At 42.3% G+C, this 26,397-nt stretch overlaps 1 protein-coding gene across 5 annotated transcripts in view; it reads left to right on the top strand.

The window, feature by feature from the left end:
* CUX1 (cut like homeobox 1) overlaps positions 1–26,397 on the top strand; it is a 271,503-nt gene that overhangs the window by 145,502 nt on the left and 99,604 nt on the right. For all 5 annotated transcript variants that reach the window (XM_083875168.1, XM_083875167.1, XM_083875166.1 and 2 more), the window contains exon 9: positions 24,867–24,915. In XM_083875168.1, coding sequence (XP_083731294.1) covers positions 24,867–24,915 — 49 coding nt within the window. The remainder of the gene's footprint in view (positions 1–24,866; positions 24,916–26,397) is intronic.

Raw genomic sequence — 26,397 nt, 5'->3', positions numbered from 1 at the left:
TTGCAAATGAGTTAATGTAACTTTTTGACAGCACCAAAGTGCCCCAGGTCCTCTCAGGGCTTTTATTTTGTTTGTGTTTTAACCTCCAGTGAGACTGTTCAGTTCCTTTTTCTAGTATAGCCTAAAAGCTGGTGTTATTTAACAACCCAAAGTAGAAAAACATAGCCTTAGGGTATTCCAGCATATTCTAGTCATTACCCTGTTATCTGTAACCTTGGGTTGACATGAGATCCTTAGATGGAAATCTTTAAATAAAGGAAAAGCACTTTGGCTCCTGTGCCAGCCAGGCTGGGGGTCATCCCGGCCATGGGTGCAGCCAGGGCTTCTCCATTGGAGTGAGGCTGCATGGAGAGCCTTGGATGTGTGTGAAGTGACAAGGGGCAGGAATGTCCCTGTGTCCCTGTCCTGTCAGTCCCCACTTGCTCCTGTGGAGCCAGTCCTCTCCAGGCTGGTGCAGCTGCCTGGTCCAGGGACAGATGGACCACGAGTGTGTTCTGCAATCCCAACCTCCAGCAGAGACTGGCTTTCACTGAGAGGCCAAAGGACACTCCAGTTTTTTGAGCTATCTCACCACAGCAGGTCCTGTTACCTGTAGCAGCTGAACTTTGGAGGTGCCTGTGAGGAAGAAGAGGAGCAAGTAAGAGGGAAGGAAAAGCTCCTGGCAGAGGCACAACTGCCCCCAGCAGGGACAAGGTCCTTGGGCTTGCATTTCCCAGTCAGCTGAGCCTGGGTTCCTCACAGCTCTTTCATGTGTGTCTGCAAATTACAACAGTCTCTTTTTTTATTTTTTTTCCAATGCAAAGTAGCAAATCAACAGAGTTATTTTGGTGCAGAAGTGCTTCCTGGTGAGGCCTTGTCTGTGACAGCAGGAGGGCTCATGGCTGTGCCCTGCTCCAGCTCCTGCAGGGCTGGGATGGAGGGGGAGGAGAGGGGAAAATCCCTGGGATCATCAGAAACAAAGGGTTCAGCTGTTTGCAGCCCTGTGGGGTTACCCATTCCCAGCCCCAAAGAGCTCTCCAGGAGGTGCTGGTTTACACTGCCAGGTGCTGCAGTGCTTGTCCCTACCTGGCCACCTGTTAAATGGGTGATTTCCTGCACTGGTGTGCACTGGAAAGTCTCCTTGTGCTCCAGGGGTGGATTCCACCTGCTTTTCCCACTCCCACGCAGGCAGAGAAATGAGTCAGGAAAGTTCTCTGTGCTCCCTCATTTATTGAGAGAGACGAGAACATCCTGAACAATGATGGAAGTTCAGGAAACTTGGTGAGATCCCAGGCACTAAAACTCTGTGTCCTGGAAAACAGCTTCTTTCTTCTGCCTTGATCTTCTTTCTCTTTGGAAATCCAGGTGTTTGCTGTGAGAGCTGGCAGCCCCACTCCCCCAGCTCCCACATTGTTTCATACAGACAACTCTGACATTCCCCCCAGTGCTTTCATTTGGGTTTTCTGTTTGCATCTTCCAGGAACAGGAAGGTGTGAGCCATCACTGTCAGGGGCTGCATCTGACACAACTTGCCCTGTGCTGTTTCCTCATTAGCAAGGTGTTTCACCATCTCATTAAACCTACACCTCAATGTAGGTGGGTCTGAACCCATCCCTGCCTTAAAAAGTTGCTGTGATGCCCCAGCTATCAGCCCCACCTGACTGCACAAGTAGGGATGTTATCCTTTCCACAGTTGCTTTAAAAATAAAAAGTATTTCTGATTTGTGCCATCAGTTCATACTGTTGACTTGGGGAACTCAGGGGTCTTCCCATTACTCAGGGTAAAGGCTACAGAATGAACTCCTGTGCCTGCATTGCTGTACAGGTCATCCCTGCTTTAAAAGTCCCAGTTATTTCTCCTGCCCACTCCCATATAATTCTTTGAGCTCCCTTTTCCTCATGTCTGTGGCAGAAGCAGGGCTGGGAGGGACGTGTCTGCACTGGCACATGCGGGAGTCACCCCAGCACCTGCACCCCTGCATTTGCCTTGTGCTCTGGTTGCAGGAGAAAAGGGGTTTTGGTCTTTGCAGACTTGGAGCAGTTTTGGCAGCAATAAGGCCATAAAACAGTGGCATTTCCAGTAAATCCAAGACTTTCCTGAGTAGTTGGAGCGTGGGGCAGGTCAGTGTGAGGGGTGGATGTGACAGGAGCTTGTCCTGCCTGGTTCAGCCCCCTCTGATCCTCCTGGAGACATCACTTAATGGGACCTAAGAAATATTGTCTCATTTACATATCCTCTGATCTAATTAAAAGACAATAAGGCCATGTGGGATTGCGGTTTCGTGTCACAGAAAATATCTGGTGTGGGGAAATAGAATTGCTTTATCTTGATGAGATTTTTTTTTTTTAAGGTAATTTTTCAACAAAGAAGTTTAAAAAAATACTGTCTTTGATCAGGAAACTGAGAATCCAGGATAGAACACTGATTCAAGGATTTGGAGGAGCTGGGTGTTGGCCAGCTCGTGGAGCAGAAGGGATAAGGCAGGATGGTGCAGACACTAAACCCAAGAAAAACAATAGACAACATGCAGGCCTGTTAATAACTTCATTAGCATTCATGTAAAGCATTAAATAAACAAATGCATAATACACAAATCCTGTAAGCCTGAGATTGTTAACCCTTAATGCCTCTCTGGTGTTTCTGCAGGAGCAGAACAGAGCAGAGGCTGGGATTTTCTCCTTTGCCTCCCAGAGTTTGAGAAACTGAGTCACAGGGAGATTACTCAGGGGCTGGAATACTGGAAGGCAACCAGTACTACAGCAAGGATCCCACCTGAAAAATCAAGGCAGTGCACAGAGGAAAGGACATTCAATGCTCCCCGTTTTGCTTGGATGCAGCTGCTTGAAACCCAGAATAAACCCCAGCTGATCAAGTCTTGCTTGCAAGCTCTAAGTGCCTGTTTGTAAGAAATTCTGAGCAAAAATTAAATTTGACTGAAGCACTGCCTTGGGGTTAGTAACCTTTTGTAGCAGATTTTCAGTGCCTTTTAATAGCTGATCTTTGGTTACTTGTGATCACTGGCTCTCCAGCCTGTCTTCGTTCTTCCCATGGAACTAATGAACTTTCAGTGAATAGTGGGGTTTTTTTCCCTCCCCCATACAGGTTTTTATTAGTGAGGGGCTTTAGGCTAGTCTGCTGTTGATTTGTTTTGTGCTGGGCATAAATCTCCTGGGTTCCCTGGGGACTGCACCCTCAGGATGAATTCCTGCCCTCCTGCCCCTCCTCATGGGGCTGAGCCCCTCAAAGCCCAGATTGCTGGGCTGAAGTCACTTGGGTTTTCCACTGTACTAACAACCAGATATATTCATATATATATAATAATACAGATGAAGTGCCATGGCAACTTTTGTCCAGTGGTTTTTATTTTCTTTCTTTTTCTTCCTGTGAGCCAAAATTCATCTCTGGGAAAAGGGAATCTTTCTGTTACAGTTGGTGCTAAGCAGAGTTGTAGGGGAGGAATGTGAGCAGGTAACTTTTTTTTTTTTGCATCATTTCCTCAAGAAATTGTATTTACTGATGTTTCATTTCCTATGTATTTCCTCATTTATGGGATGGGGATTATTAACCTGCCTGAATACAGTGGTTACATCAGACAGATAACCTGAGGGACACATACGGCTTTCATAAAAATATACCACCCATTTCCATCATTGTGAACTGTGTCATCCACCAATTGGGCTGCCATAAATCGCTGTGAAATGCACACAGCCTTAACCAGTAGTGAGGATCACATAACTTAACCATGGAGTAACTAACCATCTTAATAAATCTACATTTCCTCTTTGCTGGAGACACTTCAGGGAAAGTGGGAACAATTTCTACAGCCTCTTATCCCACGTGGTCATGGTAATGTAAAGGGTAAGTAGAGTTCTTGTTCTGCAGAGAGATCCCTATACCCTGCTCTCTTGTTTCACCCTCTGTGTTTGGGAATCTGTGTAAAACAAACAAAAAGCCCTGCCAAGCAGCCAGCTCTGCAGCCAGAGTGCCCAGCACCCGTGTGCAGGGCCGTCATTAAAAGATTTCATGAAACAGCCTTAAAAATGAAAAGTTTCCTTTCCGAGAGAGAGAGAGATAATTGAACTCATTGATTTGTTTCACGGTTTGTTTGCCCTTTCATTCCCTTCCTGAGGTGCTGTTTGTTGAGGAATGTCTCCAATTGCCAGAAAGACAGTGGGGTGTCTAATATTTCCCCGCCAGCTCTCCTTTCAGCCAGAGCAGAGTACTGTGGCAAGCCTACGATATGAATTTTTAATGCAGAACTTTATAACACAGCCCTTGCAGCACGGCTGCACTACTCTCTTGAGCTTTCAGATTTAATGCTCTGATGAACAGAGCACAGACTTGGGGCATTCGACAGCAGTCAGAATTAACCCCTGCCTTACCCAGGGTGTAGCACTTCATTTCCCTGTAGATTACCACACATGGGATGGAGATTCCAGATGCACCCACACAGGCAGGATTTGGACTCCTAAAATTATCTAGGATATGTTTTCCCTCTTTCAATAATGGGAATTTTTGAGGCTGTTCCCTTTTCCCAGGCTCAACAACGCTGCAGTCGTTCTGTAGTGGATAAAAGGACACTGTCTTGCCCACTGTCTGGGCTCTGATAACAACCCAGGCTCGATGGCCAGAGAGGAAAAAAAGATTAAATCAGCTCTGTAATGCATCATGGAGATGAATTTGCCATAGGTTCCTGCTCTTGCAGATTGGATCATTTAGCTGTTCATGCAGTCATAGTCTATCTGAGGGGATTTTGCTCTGTTTGGAATGTGATCTTAACTAGATGTGCATGTTCCTATTAGTCCACCTCCTTATTTACCTAGTGAGAGGTGTAGGGCCCAGCAGTGGAGAAAAGTAGCCCAAATACTCTCCAGGGCATTAACACATTTGTTAGTGTTGAATTTCATCTCCTGTAAAGCTGCCTCTTCACCTGGCTTGGTTTAATGTCTGGACTTTCTAACTCTTCTGTAGTTTTGACAATAATAATAATAATTCTGCTTTTCCACAGTTAGTGCTGATCATCAGCTTTCCTGTATCAGTCCTTCACTTCTTAAACAACACCACTCTTAATGTGTTATCTGGAGGAATATTGCTCTCAAAATCCTCCCCTGTCTCTCTGTGTAGCCTTTGGGTTTTTCCTAGCTGGTTTTTTTTGGCAGCAGTGTCAGAGCCAGGACCGGCCTCATAGGGGACCTTGGAAGGATTTTGTCAAGAGAAAATTTGTTTTTGTAGGTTTAACTTTGATAATGAAGAAGGAGCCTGATGTGTTTCAATTGTGATAGAAGAGGTGAAAGCCAGAGAGAATTAGCTGGGGCACAGGACAGGCAGAGGTGTTAATGGCATTTGGAGAAAGACTTAGTGAGGAGCTTGTGCTCAAGTGCTGTTAAACCACTTGCCTTAAACCTTTGTGAATGAGAAACACAAATTGTTCTTAACCGATACCAAAATAAGTACATTTACACTGTCTAATCTTAAATCAGCATCTCAGCCTTGGTGAGACGTTTACACATTTGTTTCAGAGGAGGTCTTTTAAACAGCTTGTCTTATTATTATAGACCCAAGATTGGCTTGGCTTCCTCCACTGTTATTACTGACTCACAAGATTAAGGTTTTCAAGGCTTGTTGCTAAATGCAGAGAGATCCTGTTGGTTCATTCAGTAGTTCTAGGTATCTATTAACTTCTTTTCTATTAAAAAAAACACCCCACTGTATTTTGATAGGAATTCAGTTTGAGACTGGCTTATGAAAAGGACACTCCAGTTTTTATTGCTGTAGTGGTAATTACCTCTACATCTTATTTTTGTTGTGTCAAGCACACTACCTAAACCAAGGGGGATGACTCAGTTGTGCCATATGTGAAAAGAGCACACGTGGTAAGGCCAGACTTCATTAATGTGGGCAGTCTTTCAGCCCTTGGATAGGAATGTGGAAGTGCTGTTCTGGGGCTTGCATTGTAGCTGTAAAAATAAAGGTACATAAATAGAAGCACATAAAATGCTGTGCTGATCATTCATTTGGACATCCATTAGGTCACTCTGTGGTGAGTGGAAATATTCTTCTTTCCTGGACACCAAAGGAAAAAAGATGCATGTGGCATCTGCCATGATATTAATGCTGTGTTACCAAAGGGCACTGGTGTGGCCAGTTTTAATCATTCAACCCTTTTTCATTGTTTTACCTGTGTGGTGCTTCATTGTGGGAGTCCTCTGCTTTTACTGAGCAAAGGAGAAATATTTATTTAATGAGTTGTAGCAGATTTTTATAGCAAAGGGGTAGAGTAGAGGAACATGACTCGTAGGAAGTAAAAAAGATTGACAAATTCAGTTTAACCATTTCTGTTCCTCACCACAGTCCTTCCCATTTAGGGGAAGGGAAGGAAGTTTGCAGAGGAGAGGGGGCAGAATGTCCTACCATGGATTCCAGAGATATCTCTGCATGGTGCTCCCTGTCTTGACCCAAATCCAAGTGATAAGCAGACAGAGTCCTTTGGAATGTCTCCACTTGGATTCTTGAATGATCACTGTCCATGGCTTTGAAGGTTATCTGCATGGCCAGAATGATCTTTTCTTGTTACTGACCCAAGATAAAATGCTGGGTTTTTTAATTTTTTTTTTTATTTGCATATAACCAGAATAAAGTAGCTGCTATAGTAGGTTATGCTATTTAATTACAGATTTTGATGCTGAGATCTGCAGGATCTAAATCAGGAGGCTGTATCTGGACTTGCTTAAGTTTGGGGCTCAAAGCCAGAACTGATACACGTTCTACTTTTTAAAATGCAAGTGAATGCCTGGAATGGCTCACATTTCTAGGGCAGAAGTTTGAAATAATTAAATTGCAGCAGAGTACACAATGTGGGTGTCTTTGAAGAAGGTACTCCTTGGTAATATGCAGCAGCACTTTTAATAACTTCCCTGTCCTGGGCTGGTTTAGATCCGTGGAGCCAGTTGGGAAATGTGCATTAGCATTGGAGGTTGCCATCTGAGTGACAACAAACAACTCCTGCTTCTGGAATGCTAACAATGACAAGTCATTTGGTACAGCCATTTGCCAGTTTAATGGCTTAAGCAGCTTAGTTTTAATTAAACAGCAGCTTCTGTGTATGATATCAGGGAAAATAATGTTCTGCTTACAAGTGGAGTTGTTTAGTGTTGTCTCTAACTTGCTGGAGACACCAACAGCCTCTTTGTTCCAGCGTTCAGCCAGTGCATTGTCTGCCAGTTCATATCAGAATTTGTCTGCAGTAGAGCAAACAAACCCTTTTGGGGTATGGATGAGCCCTAATCCATTGGTTAAGTGCAAACTCAGGTTTGCCTTAGTGGCAGGAGTTGTTCCTGGGTCCATGGGCTACAATTCCAGGTGTGGTTCTCACAGAATGTGTAGGCTGTGGGATCCTTCACCTCTGCCAAACTCTAGGAGACATCTAGGGACTGACTCATAAAGGGGTGAAATTCCTGCCTCCTGGCAGAAGGTGCAGCTGGCATGAACAAAAAGTGACTGAAGTGTTCAGGGCTGGGTTGGACAGGGCTCTGAGCACATGGAATGTGTCCCTGCCTGTGGCAGGGGGGTTGGAATGAGATGATCCTTCAGGTCCCTGTAACTCAAGCAATTCTGTGATAATCTGCTGTAGGAATGAAGGGTTTGGTGCTCCATCTGAACTTGATTTCACAGAGGGTAAATGACAGTCAGGAGAACCCCCCATGTCCTTCATTCCCTAGAGCCTGGAAGCCGGAAACCCAGTTTTGTGGGGTAGTTGTGCTGAAGTGACAACCTTGTTGTCCTCAGGTGTCATTTTGCAGGTGGCAGATACAAGTTTGGTGGGGACTAACAGAGCAAGGTGGCATTGCCACTTGCAGACACAGTTCCTGTTCTGAATCATGCTGCTTTTCATCCAATACCTTTCCAAAAAGCCTTTTTTTAATTTGCAAGGAATAAATATGTGGCATGGGCTCACTGTATTCTTTGGCTGATGTTCCTTGCTCAAAGATATTGGTGTGACCTGAACTTCTGTGTGGCAAGTGAAGGTCTGACACTTGCACTGTTTAAGATCAGACTTGTGACATCACTTGTAGACAACTGATTATCAACAGCCTTGGTTTCAGAGCCTTCCCTCTGATTTCTGCTACCTGCAAAAGTCAGCCCAAACACTCACTCCATGTTGCCTGATCCTTCTGTGTGCCAGGAGCTGGGAGCTCCAAGGAGGTAGAGAAGGAATTTTCCCACCTTCTTTATTTTTCCTTTTTTTTCCCCATCACTTCCTCTTCAGTCCTCATGTACCTTGGAATCAGTGTTGGCAATTTATGCAAAATCTGATGTTACACCCATGTTAACAATAATAAGGAGGCAACCAGAGGATTTTTGAGGTTGAGGAGGTAATAATGCACAAGGTTTAGCTCAGTTGTGCTTATTGGGGCAAGTGTTGCACATCTTGAATTAGAGCCTCTTGAGACTCAATACAGCCTAACACTGTCTGATTTATTTAATCACATTTACATGAAATCAGATATATTCATCAACAGAGAACATCGTGAGCAAATCAAATGAAAGCATTACTCAACACAATTTCAGGTAGGAGAATGCATCCTGGAAGTTTTCGCTAGTAAATAATCAACAGTTTTGTTGCTTTTTCCAGTTTGTGGTCACTTAAATTCATCAGCAGTCTTCCCTTGGCTTTTCATAGGGATGAAGTCTGGAAGTATGTTGTGACTTCTTGTGGAAACAGAAAAAAAAGTCCCCTATCATGTGTCATTCTCTTAAGAATAGTAAAGATACAACGTTGCTGTTGGAATCACACAGGTATTATAATAATGCCAAATTAGGCATTATTGGGTTTTCATCATCTTGGTGAATCAAGGACATGTTCTTTTTGCCAGTCACAAAAGGAAGATAATACAGAGCCCTTCTCCACGTCATGTTCTCAGAGCTGATGTTCTAAAGCAGTTTATCCCTCCTTTCCCAGAGCTATCTACTTTTAAGGGCTTTGTTTTGCACACTGCTGCACATACATTTGCTGCCTGCATTAGTCATTTATAGTACTTAGATCCTGTAACTATTAAATTGTTAACATTGGGAGCCAGCTATAATTATCTTTTATTATTTTTATTATTATTAATGGGCATAGTGCTTTCTTTCCTCTCTAGCTTTCCTGAATTCGAAGGATCTTTAATGTATCTTACACTGAAGCAGCATCTTTGATCCCTGTTTAGATTGTTTGTTTTCTTAATTCTCTAAAATGCTCACCAAGAATTTTTTGTCTTTGTGATGTTTTTGCTTGCTTTGGATGTGCAAAATGGGTATCCCAGGGAAAAATGTATGGCAAAGGTTTGGTCCTGCAGAATCACCACCTTCCAGGAATGATTCAGACAAGAGCTGCTGTGGCTGCACACCTACGTGAAGCAGCTCTATAAACCTCATGCAAATCCCAATTTCTGTAATTCCTTGTTGGGTTTGAACCCTAAAATAATAAAAGAAAGGCTGGTTACCAGGTTTATTCACTGACTATTCTACTAAATGTTCTTTTTATCCAGAACAAAGAGTTTTCTTCCACTTTTATGTAAAAGGGTGGAAGACCTTAGTTTAACTAAGGCCTTGTTGTTTTTTCTGATCAAAGAAGGCCAGAAAAACCAATAGTTTTGGTCTTATTTCACTTTTATGGCCTTACTTGAATTTTTCCATACCATAGAAACCATAGAAACTAGAGATGCTTGCCTTCAGCATTAATGGCACTCTTTTTCCCAGTTTTTATTGTTGGGTGGGGAAGCTGGAGGGAAGATGATCCTGTTGATGGTGATGTTGTTCACATCTCGGGGAGTATCCATGGACAGACTTTACTTTGAGCTGCTAGTGAAGACCCTGTGGATCTCAGGGGTGGAGGAAGGCTCTCAGCTGTGCCATGGCCAGGCAGGCTGCAGTGGCATCAAGTGAGCTCTGTGCTGATGGTGCTGATCAGTGATATTCTGTGTGTTCTGCAAATTCCTGCAATTCCACTGGTTATTGCTAAGAAATCACAGCAATAACTGTGAAAGGCGACCAGTCATAAACTGCAAATGTGCTGTGCTAACGTTCCATCCTTTGATGGAAAACTCCAGGCAGCCTGGAAGTTAGAAATGACTGCTGGAGATCCCCTGGTGTATCAGCTCTGCCTGGGACTTGATCCTTTTTAACTGTGAGGATTTCTGTCCATAGGACAGCAGCGACTCCCTTGTCTTTCCCCTGTTTGTTGCCTTGGTACTTTGTCATAATTGTTGTAGTTTTAAATATACAATATCATTGTGTTGAGCATGTCTGACCAGCTTAACTCATCAGAAAACCATTTCAGCAGAGGGCTGGGAGCTGATAATGGGTGTACTTTTGCCCTCCTCTCTAGAAGACAGTGGCCACTAAATATAGCAGCACGAGCTATTTTTTTGATTATGTAACATCTCTATCTGTCTGTACTCAGATTAAATAATCTATTTTCTTGGCAAAGCAGTGCGAGTTCATTTTCTGTTATTGATCAACACCATATTTTACCTGTGATACAGATGACTTATTTGTCTTGCTGCCTGTTGGATTGATTTCTGTCACCATTTGGCATCAAGGGAGCTGGCAGTGGTGGGACCTGTACTCACCCAGGGCAGTGTTTAACAATCCTTCTGTGCAGTGTATGGTGGATAAACTTAACACTTTTTGTTACTGTTTTTCAGTCAACATATTGTCTGGTGTTTGTATGAACTAAACTTTTGTTATTTATCATTTACACTCACATTGGCTCTAGTTGATTCCTGATCCCTTGTACCTTTTACCTCCATAGCAGTGGGACTAAGTTTAGCTGTATTCAATACCCTAAAATAACCTACATGGCCAGGGCCTGTGGGAGACTTGTTATTGACCATTTCTTGGAACAAATTGAATAAAAAACATCTCTGGATTAAATTCTTGAGCCTTACAATGTATTTATGCATCCTGCCCATACAAACCTCTCCTTCCACACCTTTTATTTCTGCCATAACATCAAATAAACTCCTGCTGAAAGGTTCAGCCCATGGTTTGGGAGGATTTCCTGCAACCACCAGGAAAGGTGATGAGGAAGGAGACAAGAAGCCCCATCCTTGCTGTTTGTAGAACCCTGGAGGAGCAAAGTGAGGTTCCCTGGAATAATGATTCACTACACAGTGCCATAAAAGGAGCTGAGCCTGGGGAGAACAGCAGAAGGCTAAACCAGCTCTTTTTGGGAAGTTCCAAGGTTTTACACATGCAGAGTGCAGGAGCTGCTGGCACAAACTGTGTGCTTTGGGAAGAGAAGGGGGAATTGCCCTGGGCTCAGACATGGGGGACCACAGAGCTGGGCAGAGTCTGCCACAGCTCAGAATTTGGGTGTTGGAGCAGAGGAGATGCAGGTGGGACACCAGGCAGGGTCACAGGGTCACCTTTACACCTCCCCATGTCCAGGAACAGCAGGGACAGTGTTTGACACTGAGGGTCTAAGCAGGGTGAAATTACTCATTAAGCAGATGCTGGTTTTGTGGCTCTGAGAGCTGTTGGTTACAGAATTAGCCCTGCAGCAAAAGCCAGGCAAATCCAAAAGGTTGGTTGGCATTTCCTTACTTCCCTTCTCTCCTACAGCTGCTTGTTCATGTAGGAAGGATGTTTTTCATCCACTTGAGGATTCTGCTCCAGCAGAAATGTCGAGGAATTGTCATTAGCAACACAAAACTAATATTTCCAGTTCAAACTCCCCTTCTGTAGAAATAACTAAACCTGTTCTATTAACTGTCAAAACAGAATAATCAAATAGTTCCTTACCACGGAGTACAGCGTTAGTCAAGCCTGAAGCTGTTTTATTTCAGCAGCATTTTAAAGTCTCAACAACTGTTGAAAGAGAAATAAAGAATTTGAAAAGTGTTTCTGCAAATAACATTTTAAAAGGTTAAATTAGAAAATCCTGCTTTGCTGTCCTCCAAGGGCTTGCAGTAGTACCTGGTGTTGTTGGGGTTTGCCGTGGAGGACTATTTAAAGTAATTTTGCTGTCTGGTTTGGATTCTGTGTAGACAGGCAATCTGTCAGTCATATTAGTGAGCATCCCTCATAATCCAATCCAAGTGGATGCTAAAGTTGGAAAAAAATGAGCATAGTTACATATTCAGCAGAGATGTAAAAATAAAACCTTCCAGATCCTTGGCTGGCACAGGAGGCTCGAGGGAAGCTCCAGTACAGCAAGTGCTCAATGCCAAATTGTCATCCAGCTCCTTGGCCAGCTCCTGGGGGACTCTGGGGGCTGAGCCTGCTTTTGGGGTGTCCCAGGCAGTGAAGGGAGAGGAGAGAGAGGGAGACAACTCCTTTGTCTGAAGCCCAGGAAGCTGCTCTGTGTTTCAGGGCCCTGCCCACATGAAGTGACAATGAACTGGTGCTCGTGCAGGTTTGGACAACACCTGCTTGTTCTCCTTGCCCTGGTTTGTTTTCCTTATTCTGTGGTCTCACATTCCCTCCTTTGTTTCTTTCTGCCTGGTTTTTTGTTTCTTTTTTTTTTTTTTTTTTTTTTTTTTTTTTGCTGCTTTGTCACCTGGGTCAGCAAGATTGATGCTGTTGATGGCTCTAAAGTGAAGCTGCAAAGTGCTGACATGATTGCCATTTGACAGGAGTGGTGTCTCCATTCAGAGCAAAGCTGGAACAAATTGGGAAGAGAGAAAACCATATTGGTAATTGAATACATTATTATAAAGACAGCAATCATCCTGGTTGTTAATCTTCAGCATAGCTCCCAGGAAAAGTAAAACCTACTCAAAATATAGAATAAGCACATCTCTATTGTGCCTTCTGCAATTTTCATTCCCTTTATTGAATAGAAGGACATCAGTTGCCTTTATCAAAGACCATGTAATGCTATTTTCAATAGCCAGAAGGAAATAACTTGCTTGAGAAGCTAACAGAGAATGGGCACATCACCTGTGTTCATTTCTAAGCCAAGAGCATCTAAAGTATTCTCCAAATACATCTCCCACCTGAACGCTGTGTTACTGCAGAGTCAGTGTTCAGCTTTTCTTTTGCACAACGTGCATGTCCTTTACACTAAGAAAGGCAGAAGAAGGTTGCATTTTAATGCATATTCCATCACTAAATAATGCCTTTGTGTTGTCCAGATGCTACAGGTGGTTTGACAATGAAAGCAGGATATTGTTGTATGGGAGTGCCTGTTGGTTAATGTGCTTGGTAAGAAATAGTAAATTGGAGATTATTGGCCTGGTGGACACATTCATTGTGTTTGTTGGCAATAAATCCTTCAGAATGCCATGCAGGATGTTGTCTCACCCTCCACAGCACCAATTACCAGGTCAGACTGGGTAAAGGCAGATAATTAATGAACTTGAGCATTTGGGCTGTGACTGGAACAGGTCTGGCTTTCCCTTCTTTAGGGTGAGGTATTTCCCCTGCTCCCTGTTCAGTCCCTGGGGGATTGCTGTTCTCACAGGGCTCTGTCACTGCTCTGCTGGGAACCAGTAATTTCCCTTTGCTCTGTGCCTGTGCAGTGACACCTGTACACAGAATTCTGGCTGTGCTCTCTCGTGTCAAACTGGCTTCAAGCTGTTGCTCTGAGGATAAACTGGGGGGAATTAGAATAAAGCTTTTATAGGTTCTTACAGTGATGGACTAAGACACAGAATAAATAAGAGGAATGAGGGCAGAAATCAATTGATACCTAATTTTTCCAAATTACTGAGCTCCTCTGCTCTCTCTGTGGTTAAGGAGGAGATGCTGAGTGTCTCTGGAAAGAAGCTCCTAAAGATTAATCTGGAATATGAATGTTGATACAGTGAAAATTCTGAACGGTCTCCAATTTTTTGAGGTTGTTTTTGCTCTAAAGAAAACAAACAGAGAGAAATCTGTGATTTTGGCAATGGTCTAGTATGAGGGAAGATTGTTCATTTGGGGGTTGTAACTGCTCAAAAACTAAAGAGATTTTTCAACTGTGATGTGGTGATTCTAATTAAAAAAAAAAAAAAAAGAAAAAGCCAGCAATCCCTCCCCTATCCTTGACAAGATATTTATCCTTATTTTACACATTGTAACTGCAGTGATATTATTAAGTCAATTTAAATATTTGTGTGTATTTTTAAGGAACTTTAATCAAAGCACAGACAATTCTTCCTGCTGATTCTTTAATCTAAAATATTGCCATTCCTATAGAAGAGAATGACACTTAAGATGCCTGCAATTAAGGTTTCTAATTTTGGCTAAACCATCTATTTTAACTCCATGAGTAAAAATAGGTAAATCATTGCAAGGTTTTTATTTTCCAAATATCAAACTACTCCTATTATTAGTAGTAGTAGAATAGAATACTACTATAATAGTAGTAGAGTAGTAGTATAGTATGACAGTAGTAGAGTAGAATACTCCTATTATTTTTTATTATCATTATTAAATGTATAAATATATATAAAATAATTTTGGTTTATATATTATAGTTTTGGTTTATACATTATTATTTATATTATTTATGTCTACATTTAATAGTAATGAATTTATTTTAATATATAAATATTAAAATTAAATTATAAAATTATTTTGGTTTGTATATTATTATTTGTATTATTTATTTTTATAGATATAATAGTAATTGATTTATTTTAATATATAACTATTTAAATTATTATGAAATATATAAAAATTAACTTTATTTAATTAGTTGAAGAAACAATTGTAAAAGAGCTTATGTGAGTTGTACAAGCAGAATTAATAAGATTTGCTCTTTTAGGAAGCTTTTATTTTATACTTTCTTATACTTTTTTTTTCAAGTAAAATAAAAACTTTTAAAAAAGGCAAGTCCTGAAAACCTGGCGGGTTCTGCTGCTGTGCCCTGGAAGCAGAGCAAGCTGTTTGTGCATCCACAGCCCTGCAGGACCACAGCCTTTATCCCAGTTTCCCAAGGTACAGGAGCCTCCAGGAGCTCTGTGGTACTGCCAGCCTCTTGCAGCTCAGCACTTCCCCTCCTAAATTAACTTGGAATGATTGACTTGGGCAGTAATTAACAGCATTAGAGATCCTCGGCATGGGGAGCTCTGGTGGAGCTGGGGACGGGAGGAAAGGCAGGCAGAGAACCCATTTGAAGGCTGTAGGTTCATCAGCCATGTCTCCATGGCTGGAGAGGGTCTTTAATCTGTATTTTCCTGCAATTTGTGGGTGGGAGGTGAAGAGGATACATTGAGGGAGGGACCTGGAGGTGTCACAGGAGGAAGCAGCAATGGGGGCAGCTAAAAAGGCCCAGATGGCCCAGCTGATAGTGTTACAGTAGGTGCTGTCTAAACAACTCCATGGGAACAATCAGAGGGAAGCGGGGCTTTGTTTGGGCCCTGGGGAGGATGTTTTTTATCCCTGACTCACCTCCAGCAGCACCTCAGGAAGCAGCTCTGGCTGGCAGGTGAAAGTGCTCCCAGCAGAGCAGGCTGAGCCATGGCCCTGCTCTGTGCAGGGAGGATTTCCTCACAGCAGCAATCCCACAGTCACAGAAATGGGGCAGAACCCACCTGACTCCACCACTTCAGAGGTGCTCCTTAGGTTTCTTTCTTTCTTTTTTTCCAGTTAAAACCCAGCCTTGAACTGGGTTTCTTACAGCATCCAGTTCAAAGCTGCTTTTTGGAGCAAATTGCTATCACCCAAATCTGTTAAAGTCTATTAAATCTTCCTCAGATGATGTTTAATTGGGGAACAAATTAACTGCCAGCTGAAGTTCTGTGAGCAGACTGCTCAAATGCTCAACTCCTGGCAAGGGGAATAAACACCCAGAGAGCAAGGAATGGACCCAGAGCCTCCAAGTGATTCCTGCCCTGCAGGAATGTGTTCTGGAAATCAGGGAAGTGTCAGGATTTACAGGATTTACTTAAACTTAGTTTAAGTTAACTTTAACTAAGTTACCAATAATAAAACAATCACGTCCCAAAATGACTTGTAAAGGGTGAACTAGAATTTCTGCCGGTGTGGACCACAAACCCACCAGTAGAATAAGGGAATGGAAAAGAATCCAGTGTCTGGTGTGAGATGCACATTCGTCCTGCTTTGTCAGAAAAACTGAGGGGATGGAAAAGCTGGGAACCAGTGAGGAACTTGCTTTGTGCAGGAGGAGAGCAGCTTTCCTAATAGAAAAACCTCTAAAGCTCAATCCAAATGTTTGGGTTCTCAGGAAACAATGATTTCATCAGCAAATCTAACTACAGAGTGAGCCCAAAAGATGCTAAATGAGGAGAGTTTCAGAGAGCATAAGGTTTAAAACAGTGCTGCTGCCTTGATGTGATTAATAAGGCTGCTGATATCCCACATCTTATCAGCTGACTCTAACACTGGTTTGTATATTTGTTATCTCCATTCTGCATTGTGGTGTGGGTGGAAAAACAGAAATACCATGGAGGCGACAGGAAACAAAACACAAATAATCAAACTTGTTTATCACTAGAGCATTAAAATGGCTGCTGTGGCAGACACCAGATGAATTATGCAATACATAACTTAATTCTCTGGGCCACAGATGTTTCATTTTTCCTGCAAGGAGCTGATTGAACCTTGAATGACAGTTTCAGGCAGTCTTTGATTGCTCTGTGGGTCACATGCTTGATATGACCTGCATTTGAGTTGCATTCTATATGCTCTTGCTTTATAAAACATGTAAAATTGACATCATGTTGGCTGCTCAAGGCCAAGTCAGGAGTAATTCCATGGGTTTGATATGCTTTGAGTGCAAGGAAGGGAGAGGGAAGGGTGCCTGTGTTTAAATTCTGGTGTGTTATTGAGTCAGCTGAAGTCAGGAGAGGGGAATTGCAGAGAGCTCTTTCAATTTGTAGCAGAAGGCACGAGGAAATTGGGAGTTTGCTGCATCCATGTCATCTCAACGTTGTTAGGAAATTCTGTTGCATCAGGAATGGCTCCTGCTTCCCAGGGCAGTGCTGGGAATGTTTGTCTAAAGCTGAGCACAACCTGGAGGTTTTGTTCTCCATCCTGCAAATCTGCTGGGCCTTGTGCTGCAGCAGCACCTCAATCTCAGGGGCTCAGCATGGCTGAGATTCTGACATAAATACATGAAAAATCAGAGATCAGAATGTTCTTCCTTGCTGTTCCCCATAAAGGCAGGTTGAAGGATCACAACAGAATGGAATTGCAGGACCTGCAGAATGGAGCCCACAGCTCCAGAGGTACCAGATTTCCCACCAGCTCCCTCAGGAGTTGGTGGAAATAGATTTTTAGACAGGATTATTTGTTTCTGCAAATTTCAGGCGCAAAACTTGTCTTGAGTTTCAGCACTTTCTTTGAACTCCACTGTGGCCCAAAGGATTGGGACCTGTGCTCTGAGATGGGAGGAAACCCAGAACGATCCAAATCTGGACACTCCTAATTTCTGATTTTAATGCAACTCACAGGGCTTTGCAGGGTGAAGCAAAAACACCTTGAAAGAAAAAATATCTGATTTTAAAAAAAGGATTTCTTGCATTTCTTTTCCTCTTTGTGACGGGCAGCATGATTGCTGGTCATGGAGAGAGAGATGGTCATTCAAGAGATCTGTTCCTAGGGAGAGAAAAACACAATGAGAGCTGAATAAGAGATTTTTAAATGAAGGATTAAACAGTCTGGGGAGCCAAAATTCATACTGGCCACAGTGCAACATGTGCAAATATGTGCCACATAAGAAAATAGGATTGCCATCAAATAAAAATGATGGATCATCTGTTTATATATTGGGTTTTTTTTTTTAATCCAACCAATACATCTTTTCTTTCTTCCAGCTGCTTACATTAAGTGTTCTCTGGTTTGCCAAGTGTGCCAAGGTTGTGTGTGTGTGTGACACTGTGGGAATTGCAGCTCTGGGGTGCTGTGAGTTGACGTTGTCTGTAACATATAATCCTTATTTTTCCTCTTTGCCTTTTATTGAGCATATCAATTAGTGTCAGTCATATCAATTTCTCTCCAGAAATGATTAAGAAAACACTGATGATCTTTAGAAACTGTTCCCTCGTGTATCACTGGAATAAAACCGATTTCTGTGCAAACATGATTGTTTTATCTCTGAAATCCTGATTTAAAACATGAAGAGAAAACAAAATGCTGTTCAGGTTTTCTTGGAAAGCACTTTTCATATGGATTGAAAGAGATTTTATTCTATAGGGTCTTTTCTCTCTAATGATTGAGATGATTCTTGTTTTGTCAGGGTGCTGCTCAGTATCTTGGGCTTTATAAGCAGTTTCTTTAACCTTTTTCAATATTTGATGATCACTTGGCACCTTTCAAGCACTCTGGTTTATTTGAAGCTCATACCTGCAGCTGGTGTGGCTGCTCAATCCTGATGTGCTTAATGAGGAAATGTTTCCCTGAGATTTATTTCCCTGGATCTGTGCGTGGGGGCAGCGAGAGGAAACCGGGGTGGATTCTAATAAAACAACAACAACAACAACAAGGGAAAAGCCTTGGGTCTCTCTGCTTTCTACTGAGGGAGGAACTTGATTTAGTGCAGAGGGGTCTGGGCAGTGTCCAGTGGACCTTTCCCCACTCCCAGATTAGTGCAGATGACATTGGGTGTAATCACTGAGCACCTGAACCCAATCTGCCTTTGATATCTCAATTTAAACCTCCAGTCTTTCACTGCTTAGCAAAGAGGGGATTTTTTTTTTTCTTCAATTGAGTTCCTAGGAAAGGAAACACCCAGTTCATTACTAAACTTGGTGGATTTATGAATCCCTGAACAGAGAAATTCTTTTACAAGAGGCCTGGATTTATATGACACTGGAAAAAGGATTATCTGATCTGGAGATCCTTAGAGGGTTGCTCTGAAAGGAAATATTAACCTATAGCTCTTGCAATTTGAAAAGTAGATTTAAGAACTTAGCAGTAAAAAGTGTGTGAGATCTTCCCCTTTGACATGTTATGCTAAAATCACTTTTTGTTTAGTTCTTTGTACAACCTTTCTGCCCAATATTCCATCTTGTACTGGCAATAAAGGTGAATTTACCCTCTGTGGATGTTTATTGGATTGGAATAATTATGAATTCTAAAAAAAACATGTAAATGTGTGTACAGTGATACTCATAAAGTGCCAAAAAATAAAATTAGTGGCTTTTTTGTATTATCTTCCTTTGGAAACTTTCTTAGAAAGTGTTTGTTTGTTTGTTTCTTTCTTTCCTAGAAATCAGGCAAAAAATCCTGGGCACCTTGGCAGGTCACTGAGGAGCGGGGATTAGATGAGGGCATCCACAGCAGAGCTTAGGAAGTGCTTTCAATTTGGGTGGGGAGTTTGTCATCCCTCTGCTTTGCTTAAAGAAAAAAATAAAATTGAATATTCAAATGCTGGAATGCTCTTGTGCCCTGAGTGAATGCCGTGATCATTGGGCTGCAGGCAATTCTGCCATTGTTTAGTGATCCGAAATTGCTTCCTAGACCCAGGAATCTTCCCTGATAAAAATTTCATTGAAACCTGGGAAAAAAAAAAAAATCTGTGCACTGCCTTTCGCTCTTTTTTTTTTTTTCTTTTTTTTTTTTTCTCCTTCCTTCCTTTAAATGTTTTGCCCCTCGTTCTTCTTTTCTTCCCTTCCCAAATATCCCAAATAACCTCACATTTTTGGCCTTGTGCTGGGTTGCACTGCCTGTGATTTTAAGAGGCTGAGTTGTTTACCTAATTTGGCCAAAATCTGCTCTGTGCCGATCACAGATATACATTACAAGGAGGACTTTTCTCCTTTTTTTTTTTTTTTTTTTTTCCCTTAATTAAACATAAATGCACATTAGTTGATAATGTCTGCTTTTAGTTTGAAATTGCCTGTGTAAATGTTTGGGTAATTAGAACATTTTAACAAGCCCCACTGGCTCCATATACCATTTGCTCTGACTAGTAAACTTTTACATGTTTATAAAGAAAACAAATGTGTGGGGAAGAAAAAAAAAAAGTTGTTTGTTTTTTGCCAAACCAAAGTATTAATCTGCCCTGGTAGGGAAGTTTCTTGGCCATGCCACTGCCTGCAATTTCCAAAGTGTCATCTGTATTTTTCAGTCCTTCCATGTATAAAGAATCCAACAGCAGTTTCCTTCAAGGTTGAGTAAGTTTGAATCTTTAGGGGGCTGTAGCCACAAGATTTGGCAAACCATTCACTTGTCATGTTAATAAAAAAGGAATTGTTTCTGCCTCTTTAAGCTAGTAGCTAAATGAAGGGCTTGGATCAAGTGGATTTTAATCATAAAGTCCAAATTCTTCTTGCTTGCAAGTGAATAACTTTGGGGTGTTCAGAGTTTTCATCTGATTTAATTTTATTTAGAAGAAGAACTGAGCTTCTTCCCTGTTACCAACCCTTGAATTTGCTGACTTGTTGTGCTGTTCAAACCTAATCTGTTTTCTTGATCTTAAAATGAAAATCGAGCCTTTCGGTACTTTTTATTTTCCCTAAGCAGTTGAACTGAAAAGTGAGGTGGTTTGGGTTCTTTTTTTTTAACTTCTTAAGTTGTTTTTTATAGATGGCATGTTAGCTTTGAGGGCTGTTTCGTGACTGGTAAAAGCTTATACCTTGTAAAATCCATAGCTTTTAATGCATTTTGTTTCTCACTTCAAACACAGCACTGAGACAAGAAATAATAGAATATTTCATGGTCATGCTGTTCCAACAGTTCAGATTCTTTTTACATGGCAATGCTGATTCTGTAGCTCCAAGTGCTTGGGCTTAAAATTTGATTTCCTCAGTTCCTTAGTCTGAAAACGTTGAAACTTAGAACAAGCTGTAATACACCCTGAACTGTCTTGGTTACATGATTCCTTTTCCTCTACCACGGAGATTACAAGTAACTAGATCAGATAAATGGTTGTATTATCTGTGGAATGCAAAAACACTGGGTAGATAACATTTGTTCCTGAAAACAGCTTTTCCCCACTCTCCTTCTCATGATCTGTGTTAATGTTTAGAAGGTATCACCCTTGACCAAACCTGATAAATGTTGGGTCACAATGTGGAAATCTGGTGTAACTCACCACAAATATCAATGTATTTGAGCAAAATATCTTCTTGTTATTAATTACCCTCATTCTCTGTATCTGAAGAAAGAACTTTTCTCCTTGCCTTGGGGTGATGGGGAAATTGAGATATTCATGAGGGGCTAAAGTGTGTGTTCCTTCAGGAATAAAGAAAGTAAAAAGTGAAATACTGAGATCTCTGGCTCCTAAAAGTCAGTTTAGTTCATGTGGGATGACTTTGGTCACAGGAAGATTCTGGGTAACTACAAATTTGTTGATTAGGTGAAGAAATTCTTCCCTGTGAGGGTGGGAAGAGGGTGCCCAGAGAAGCTGTGGCTACTCATGGATCCCTGGCAGTGTCCAAGGAGAGGTTGGATGGGGCTTGGAGCAACCTGGGACAGTGGAAGGTGTCCCTGCCCATGGCAGGGGTGGAACAAAGTGATTTTCCAAGGTCCCTTCCAAGTTCCCTTCAAGATTCCCATCAGATTTTCAGTGCAAACCTGCGAGACAAGCCTGGAGCTGGATGCTGCTTTGCCTGCCAAGTTGTTCCATTGAAATAAAGAGAAAAATTGAAATAGGAAGGACTGAAAATGAGCAAATGTAGTGGAGGGTGAATACATCAAAAATGACCTGTGTGGGACTCATTCAGTGAGCCAAGCAGAGCTGCCTCGTGCCTGACAGGTCTGAATTTGACACAGTCCTTTGTAAACAATAAATCAATGCAGGTTGTTTCTGTGAGTGCACAAAAGGTGTGAGAACTGTAATTTATTTTATAATAAATACTTGTGCTGAGCAAACAGTGAATGCAGCTATTAGAGACTTTCTCAAATAAGTGATTTTAGGCTGCTGAGTGCCAGCTACTGATGTGGTAGTCAAGCTTTTAAAATGAAAAGCCTGAATTCCTTTTGAAGATTCTCCTGAATGCTGTTGACACTTGTGCTAGGAAAGAATACAGAGTAATTTAATTCATTACTTTACTTAAAGATAACGTTTATGGTTGCAGCATTACCTTCCATCAGTGTGCAGACTGCTAGGCTGGAGGTGTTTATTTGAATTTTTTTGGAGATGTTGCATCCTTTTATTAGGTGTGCTGGAAGGATTGGGAGAAAAAAACGTAGGAGGGAAAGGGGAGTTCAGGATCAGTCAGCTGGTGTGTCTGGATCCAAGGACAAAGGGACAATTTTGCCTTTGGCTACAGTTTGACACTTTACTGGATTCAGTCAGAATTATCTGCGCATGCTGAAGGGCACAAATGTCATTTTTATGGCATTCTATATCCTCAGTTGCTTTTTTTTTTGTAATTGGCTGTGTATCCCAGTGCTGTAATAGAGCTCTTAAATCCTGACCCTGGCCAGAATGGGACACAAATACCAGTATTAATATTTCTCTCCATTTTAAATGCAGGGTTGAGTCTTTTCACTTTGTTTTTTCCATCACCATCTTGTGTTTCCCTGGCAGCCACCCACCCACCTTCCCTGTGGCTCGGGGTGCTCCTCTGCTTTACTGCTCTTGGTCCCCTCTCCCCTTGGTCTCAGATATCCCTCTGTTCCTTCCCTTGCTCCTCTGTTTTCTCCAGTTTCCTGACCTTTGGCTCTCCTTACCTTGCCCCTTTCAAGGTGGCTGAAGGTCCTTGGATGGGTCCAGATTCCCTCTCACTTCCACCCTTTCCCACTCATCTTTTCTCCATCAGAGTCATTTTCCTTTCTGCCAGAAAAAAAGTTTCCCTGGCTGAGCTGAAACCCCACCTCCTGCTCCCAAAGCCAGGCACCCTTCCTTTCCCAATCCCAGGGGTTTTTGCTTTTGATTATTCCACTCCTCTCAGGTGCTGTGTTGTTCCAGACCTTTGGCTGGTACCTGGCACCCCCTGTTTGGGTGGAAATGCAGGGATTTTATTTTCCAGAGGAGAGGAAGCTGGATTGGCTTCAGCTGGAGCTGGCGTGCTGGGATGGGACATTCCCAGCTCTGCTCTGGGAGCTGTGTGACATAACCCAGACTTCATTTACTGGCTCCATATAACCTGAGGCATTCACACATAAATTGAGCCCTAATGCAGAAGCTTATATAAAGAGGATCCTTAAACTATCCTGGCTAAAAATATTTGTGAAGTGCTGGGAAGCATCTTTTCAGTGTGTTGGGATGCTCTCTCCCTTCATAGCTCTGTTACTGATGTACAGTGGGGTCACCTGCATGGGCTTTGGGACATGTCATTTCCATAAGTGGGTTAATAAGTTTTTTGGGCTTGGAGTCTAAAGCAAAAGATGTTTCACACTGCAGAGGCTAAAGAGATGGAAAGTGTTATTGCAGGCTGATGTTAATGTGCCCAGGTCGGCCTTGTGGCTACTCTCTTGAATCCTTTTTTGCCCAGGCAGTGGTTGTTCAGTTCAGTAAGTAATGACCATTATTTATTAATTCCAAACATGGTGTGCAGGATTTCTGCCCAGTGTAAGAGCACATTAGCTTCTCCTGCACAAGAAAACACATGTTAATCTGTTTTCCATTATTGTCCAAAAGACTTTTTCAGAAGGCAGTTCATGTTGCCTCAACAACATTAAAGGCTGTAATTAAAAATAATTTTCCATTAATTTATATACATGCACATTTACTTATTATGATCTTTTGCTGCATTTCCCTAAGTGTACACCCAAAAGCCTAAAATGCTATTGAGGAATAAGTCAATATTCACTGTAATGATCCAGTGTGGAGTGTGCCAGAACCCTGATGTACTTCAATTAACCATCTTTCCTAACAAACACCTGCACAGGGGAAATGGATCTTCTATGGGAATCAGCAGAAAAATAAACCCTGACTTTTCTGCATGGGCAGAGGAAGGGGATTCCAGTATTTCACAGCTTTTACTCATAATGATCTGCTACAGATTAAAAACAAAAACCAGACATTATGGTGTTGGCAGATTGCAAAAGGACTTGCTGGTAAAGCTGCTGTTCAGAGATGAGGACAGTGTTTATTGCTTCCATATGCTCCAGGCATACAAGACAGGCAAAATGTCTGGGGAGAATAATATGTCTTATTATATTGATACAGAACATTCTTTAGGGCTGTCAGCCCATTTTCCTGGTACCTTTCCCAGGTGAGAGCCTGAGTGGGAAATATTTGCCTATGATTGAGCATGAAGATAAGAAAAGATTGCTTAAGGTTTGGAAGGATTGGCTCCATTTCTGAAGTATTAGAAATTATGGTTCTTGAGGGGTCAGGTCTGGGAGCTGCTCCCTATACAGGGATCTGAGGGATCTCTTTTTTCCTTGACTATTTGTATAGTTTTCAACCCTTTGACTTTCCAATTCAGTTTTGCAAAGTGCCTTAGGAGTCTAAATTTAGAGTTTGATAAATTCTTGTCAAAAAAACCCCCTCCTTTCCACATAATGTAAAATTGAATTTGTTGATCTCTTTGACCTCTTGATAGATATATGTGTATGTATGTGTACACACACACACACATACATATATCTATATCTATATCTATATATATCTATATATATATATTTAGCCAAATTAAGAACCAAACTTCTGGGCACACTGAAACAGAGGAGTAGCTGGTTGCTTTTGTGTATTTGGGGAGGTGACTGAAGAACTGCAGTCTTTGGTTCTCCATAATTATCACTTGGGAAGCATCTTTACATGTTGGAAAAATGACACTACCTGGAATTTTGGGGAGTAAGACCTTCAAAGGTCCAATGAACATGCTCAGATATCAGTTTGCCTATTGCATTGCAAGACGGGGAACAGGCAAAGGAATTGGAGATTTGCAGACTGGGCCAGAAAACTCCAGAGGATCTCACCAGTCAGGAGATGAACTGCTCAATCCTGCTGTGTCCTTTTACAAATAAATATCGACAACTGGTGGTGTTGGTGTGCCTAGGCTCGTGCAGCAGCCGTTCTCTGTGTGATAACAAAACTTCTCCTCTCTTGTTCTCCCAGGGCTGATGAAATGGAGATGATCATGACAGACCTTGAAAGAGCGAATCAGGTAGGATTTTAACTGAGTCCCCCATAAAATCCTAAGTGTGACTTTGATTATTCTTTTCTTTAATTCTCTTTTGGATTTCGTGACAGTTCTTTTACATGCACTTCGCAGCCATAACTGCATAGAGTAAGAAAATATGCAAATTTGGAGCAAAATACAGCTCTTCAGGGATGCTCTGTAAGGATTGTGTGCACAGTAGAGCAGTGCTTGCCATATATTTACCTTCTAATAATTTAAACTTACATTTCCCACTGTAGTTATTCTTGGCTTTTTGTTTCCAAATCCATTGTGTTGGCCACTGCTCAGACATGCAGGTGAATGGTTTGCCCAAATTAAAGGGCCAGGGCTGCAGGTTTTGAGGACTTCTCCAAACTTTTTTTCTCCCCCTCCCCTTCCTTTTCTGCTATGTTTTATTGGCATATTAATTTTTAGCAAGGGCTGGATCGGACTGTTCTTTCTGTCCAGGACCACAAAGAAATTGCCATTTGTTCCTGCAGATGTTAATTTGGGCTGTGAGATGTCTCTCTGGCCATCCCTCACAGTGCACACACTCCTGACACCAGTGGCAGAAATACTGAGTTTTAACAAACCCAAGAGCCATGCAGAGAACCCTTCTGAGTGAGAGAGGTGGTGGAGGAGATGATTGTGGCCGTTCAATGACAGTGGAAATTCCACAAGCCACTGGGTGATGGTTTCACAGAGGGAAACCTCAGCCAGGCATTTGCGTATCAGTGAGCTCCATTAACCCCTCTGCCCCTACAACCAGAGATTGCAATCTCAGATCTCCCAGGCTGTGGATTTATAATCCAGCTGCAGTTTGCCTAAGAGCAGCTCCATTCCAGGAGGAATAGTGGCAGCTCCTTCCCCTCCCTGAGTCCTGCTGTCAGCAGTGGCTGTGTGAGCCAGACCAGGTCACTGATCCTGTTGAAAATGTACCCCCTGCTCCAGCTGCTGTTTTGTTTTGTCTTTTCCCTTTTGCCAGATCAGCTTTCAGCCCCCACACTCCCCTGCTGCAGCTGTCAAGTCTACAGCAAGTGCTGTTGGCCTTTACATTATTTCTTGGAAAACTGGAGAAATACAAATCACAGAATGATTTCCACTGGAAAAGCCCTCCAAGATCACCCAGTCCAATCATCACCCAGCCCTGCCAGGGCCATCACTAACCCACATCCACAGGGCTTTGAAATCCCTGGAGGAATGGGGACACCACCTCTGCCCTGGGCAGCTGTGCCAGGGCTGGACAACCCTTTCCATGAAGAGATTTTCCCTGATAACCAACCTAAACCTCCCTTGAGGCTGTTTCCTCATGTCCTATCACTTGCTACCTGGGAGCAGAGCTCAACCCTCACTTAAAGCCTCCTTCCAGTTTTAGGGAGAGAGAAAATCCCCCTTGAGCCTTTTTTTCCCCAGGCTGAGCCCCCCCAGTGCCCTCAGCCACTCCTGATGCTCCAGACCTTTCCCCAGTTCCCTTCCCTGGACACACTC

This window comes from Zosterops lateralis, assembly GCF_965231275.1.
Source record: "Zosterops lateralis genome assembly, chromosome: 19".
Lineage (NCBI taxonomy): Eukaryota > Metazoa > Chordata > Aves > Passeriformes > Zosteropidae > Zosterops > Zosterops lateralis.
Note: the sequence above shows the minus strand (reverse complement) of the source record. Positions and strands in the feature narration are given on the sequence as shown.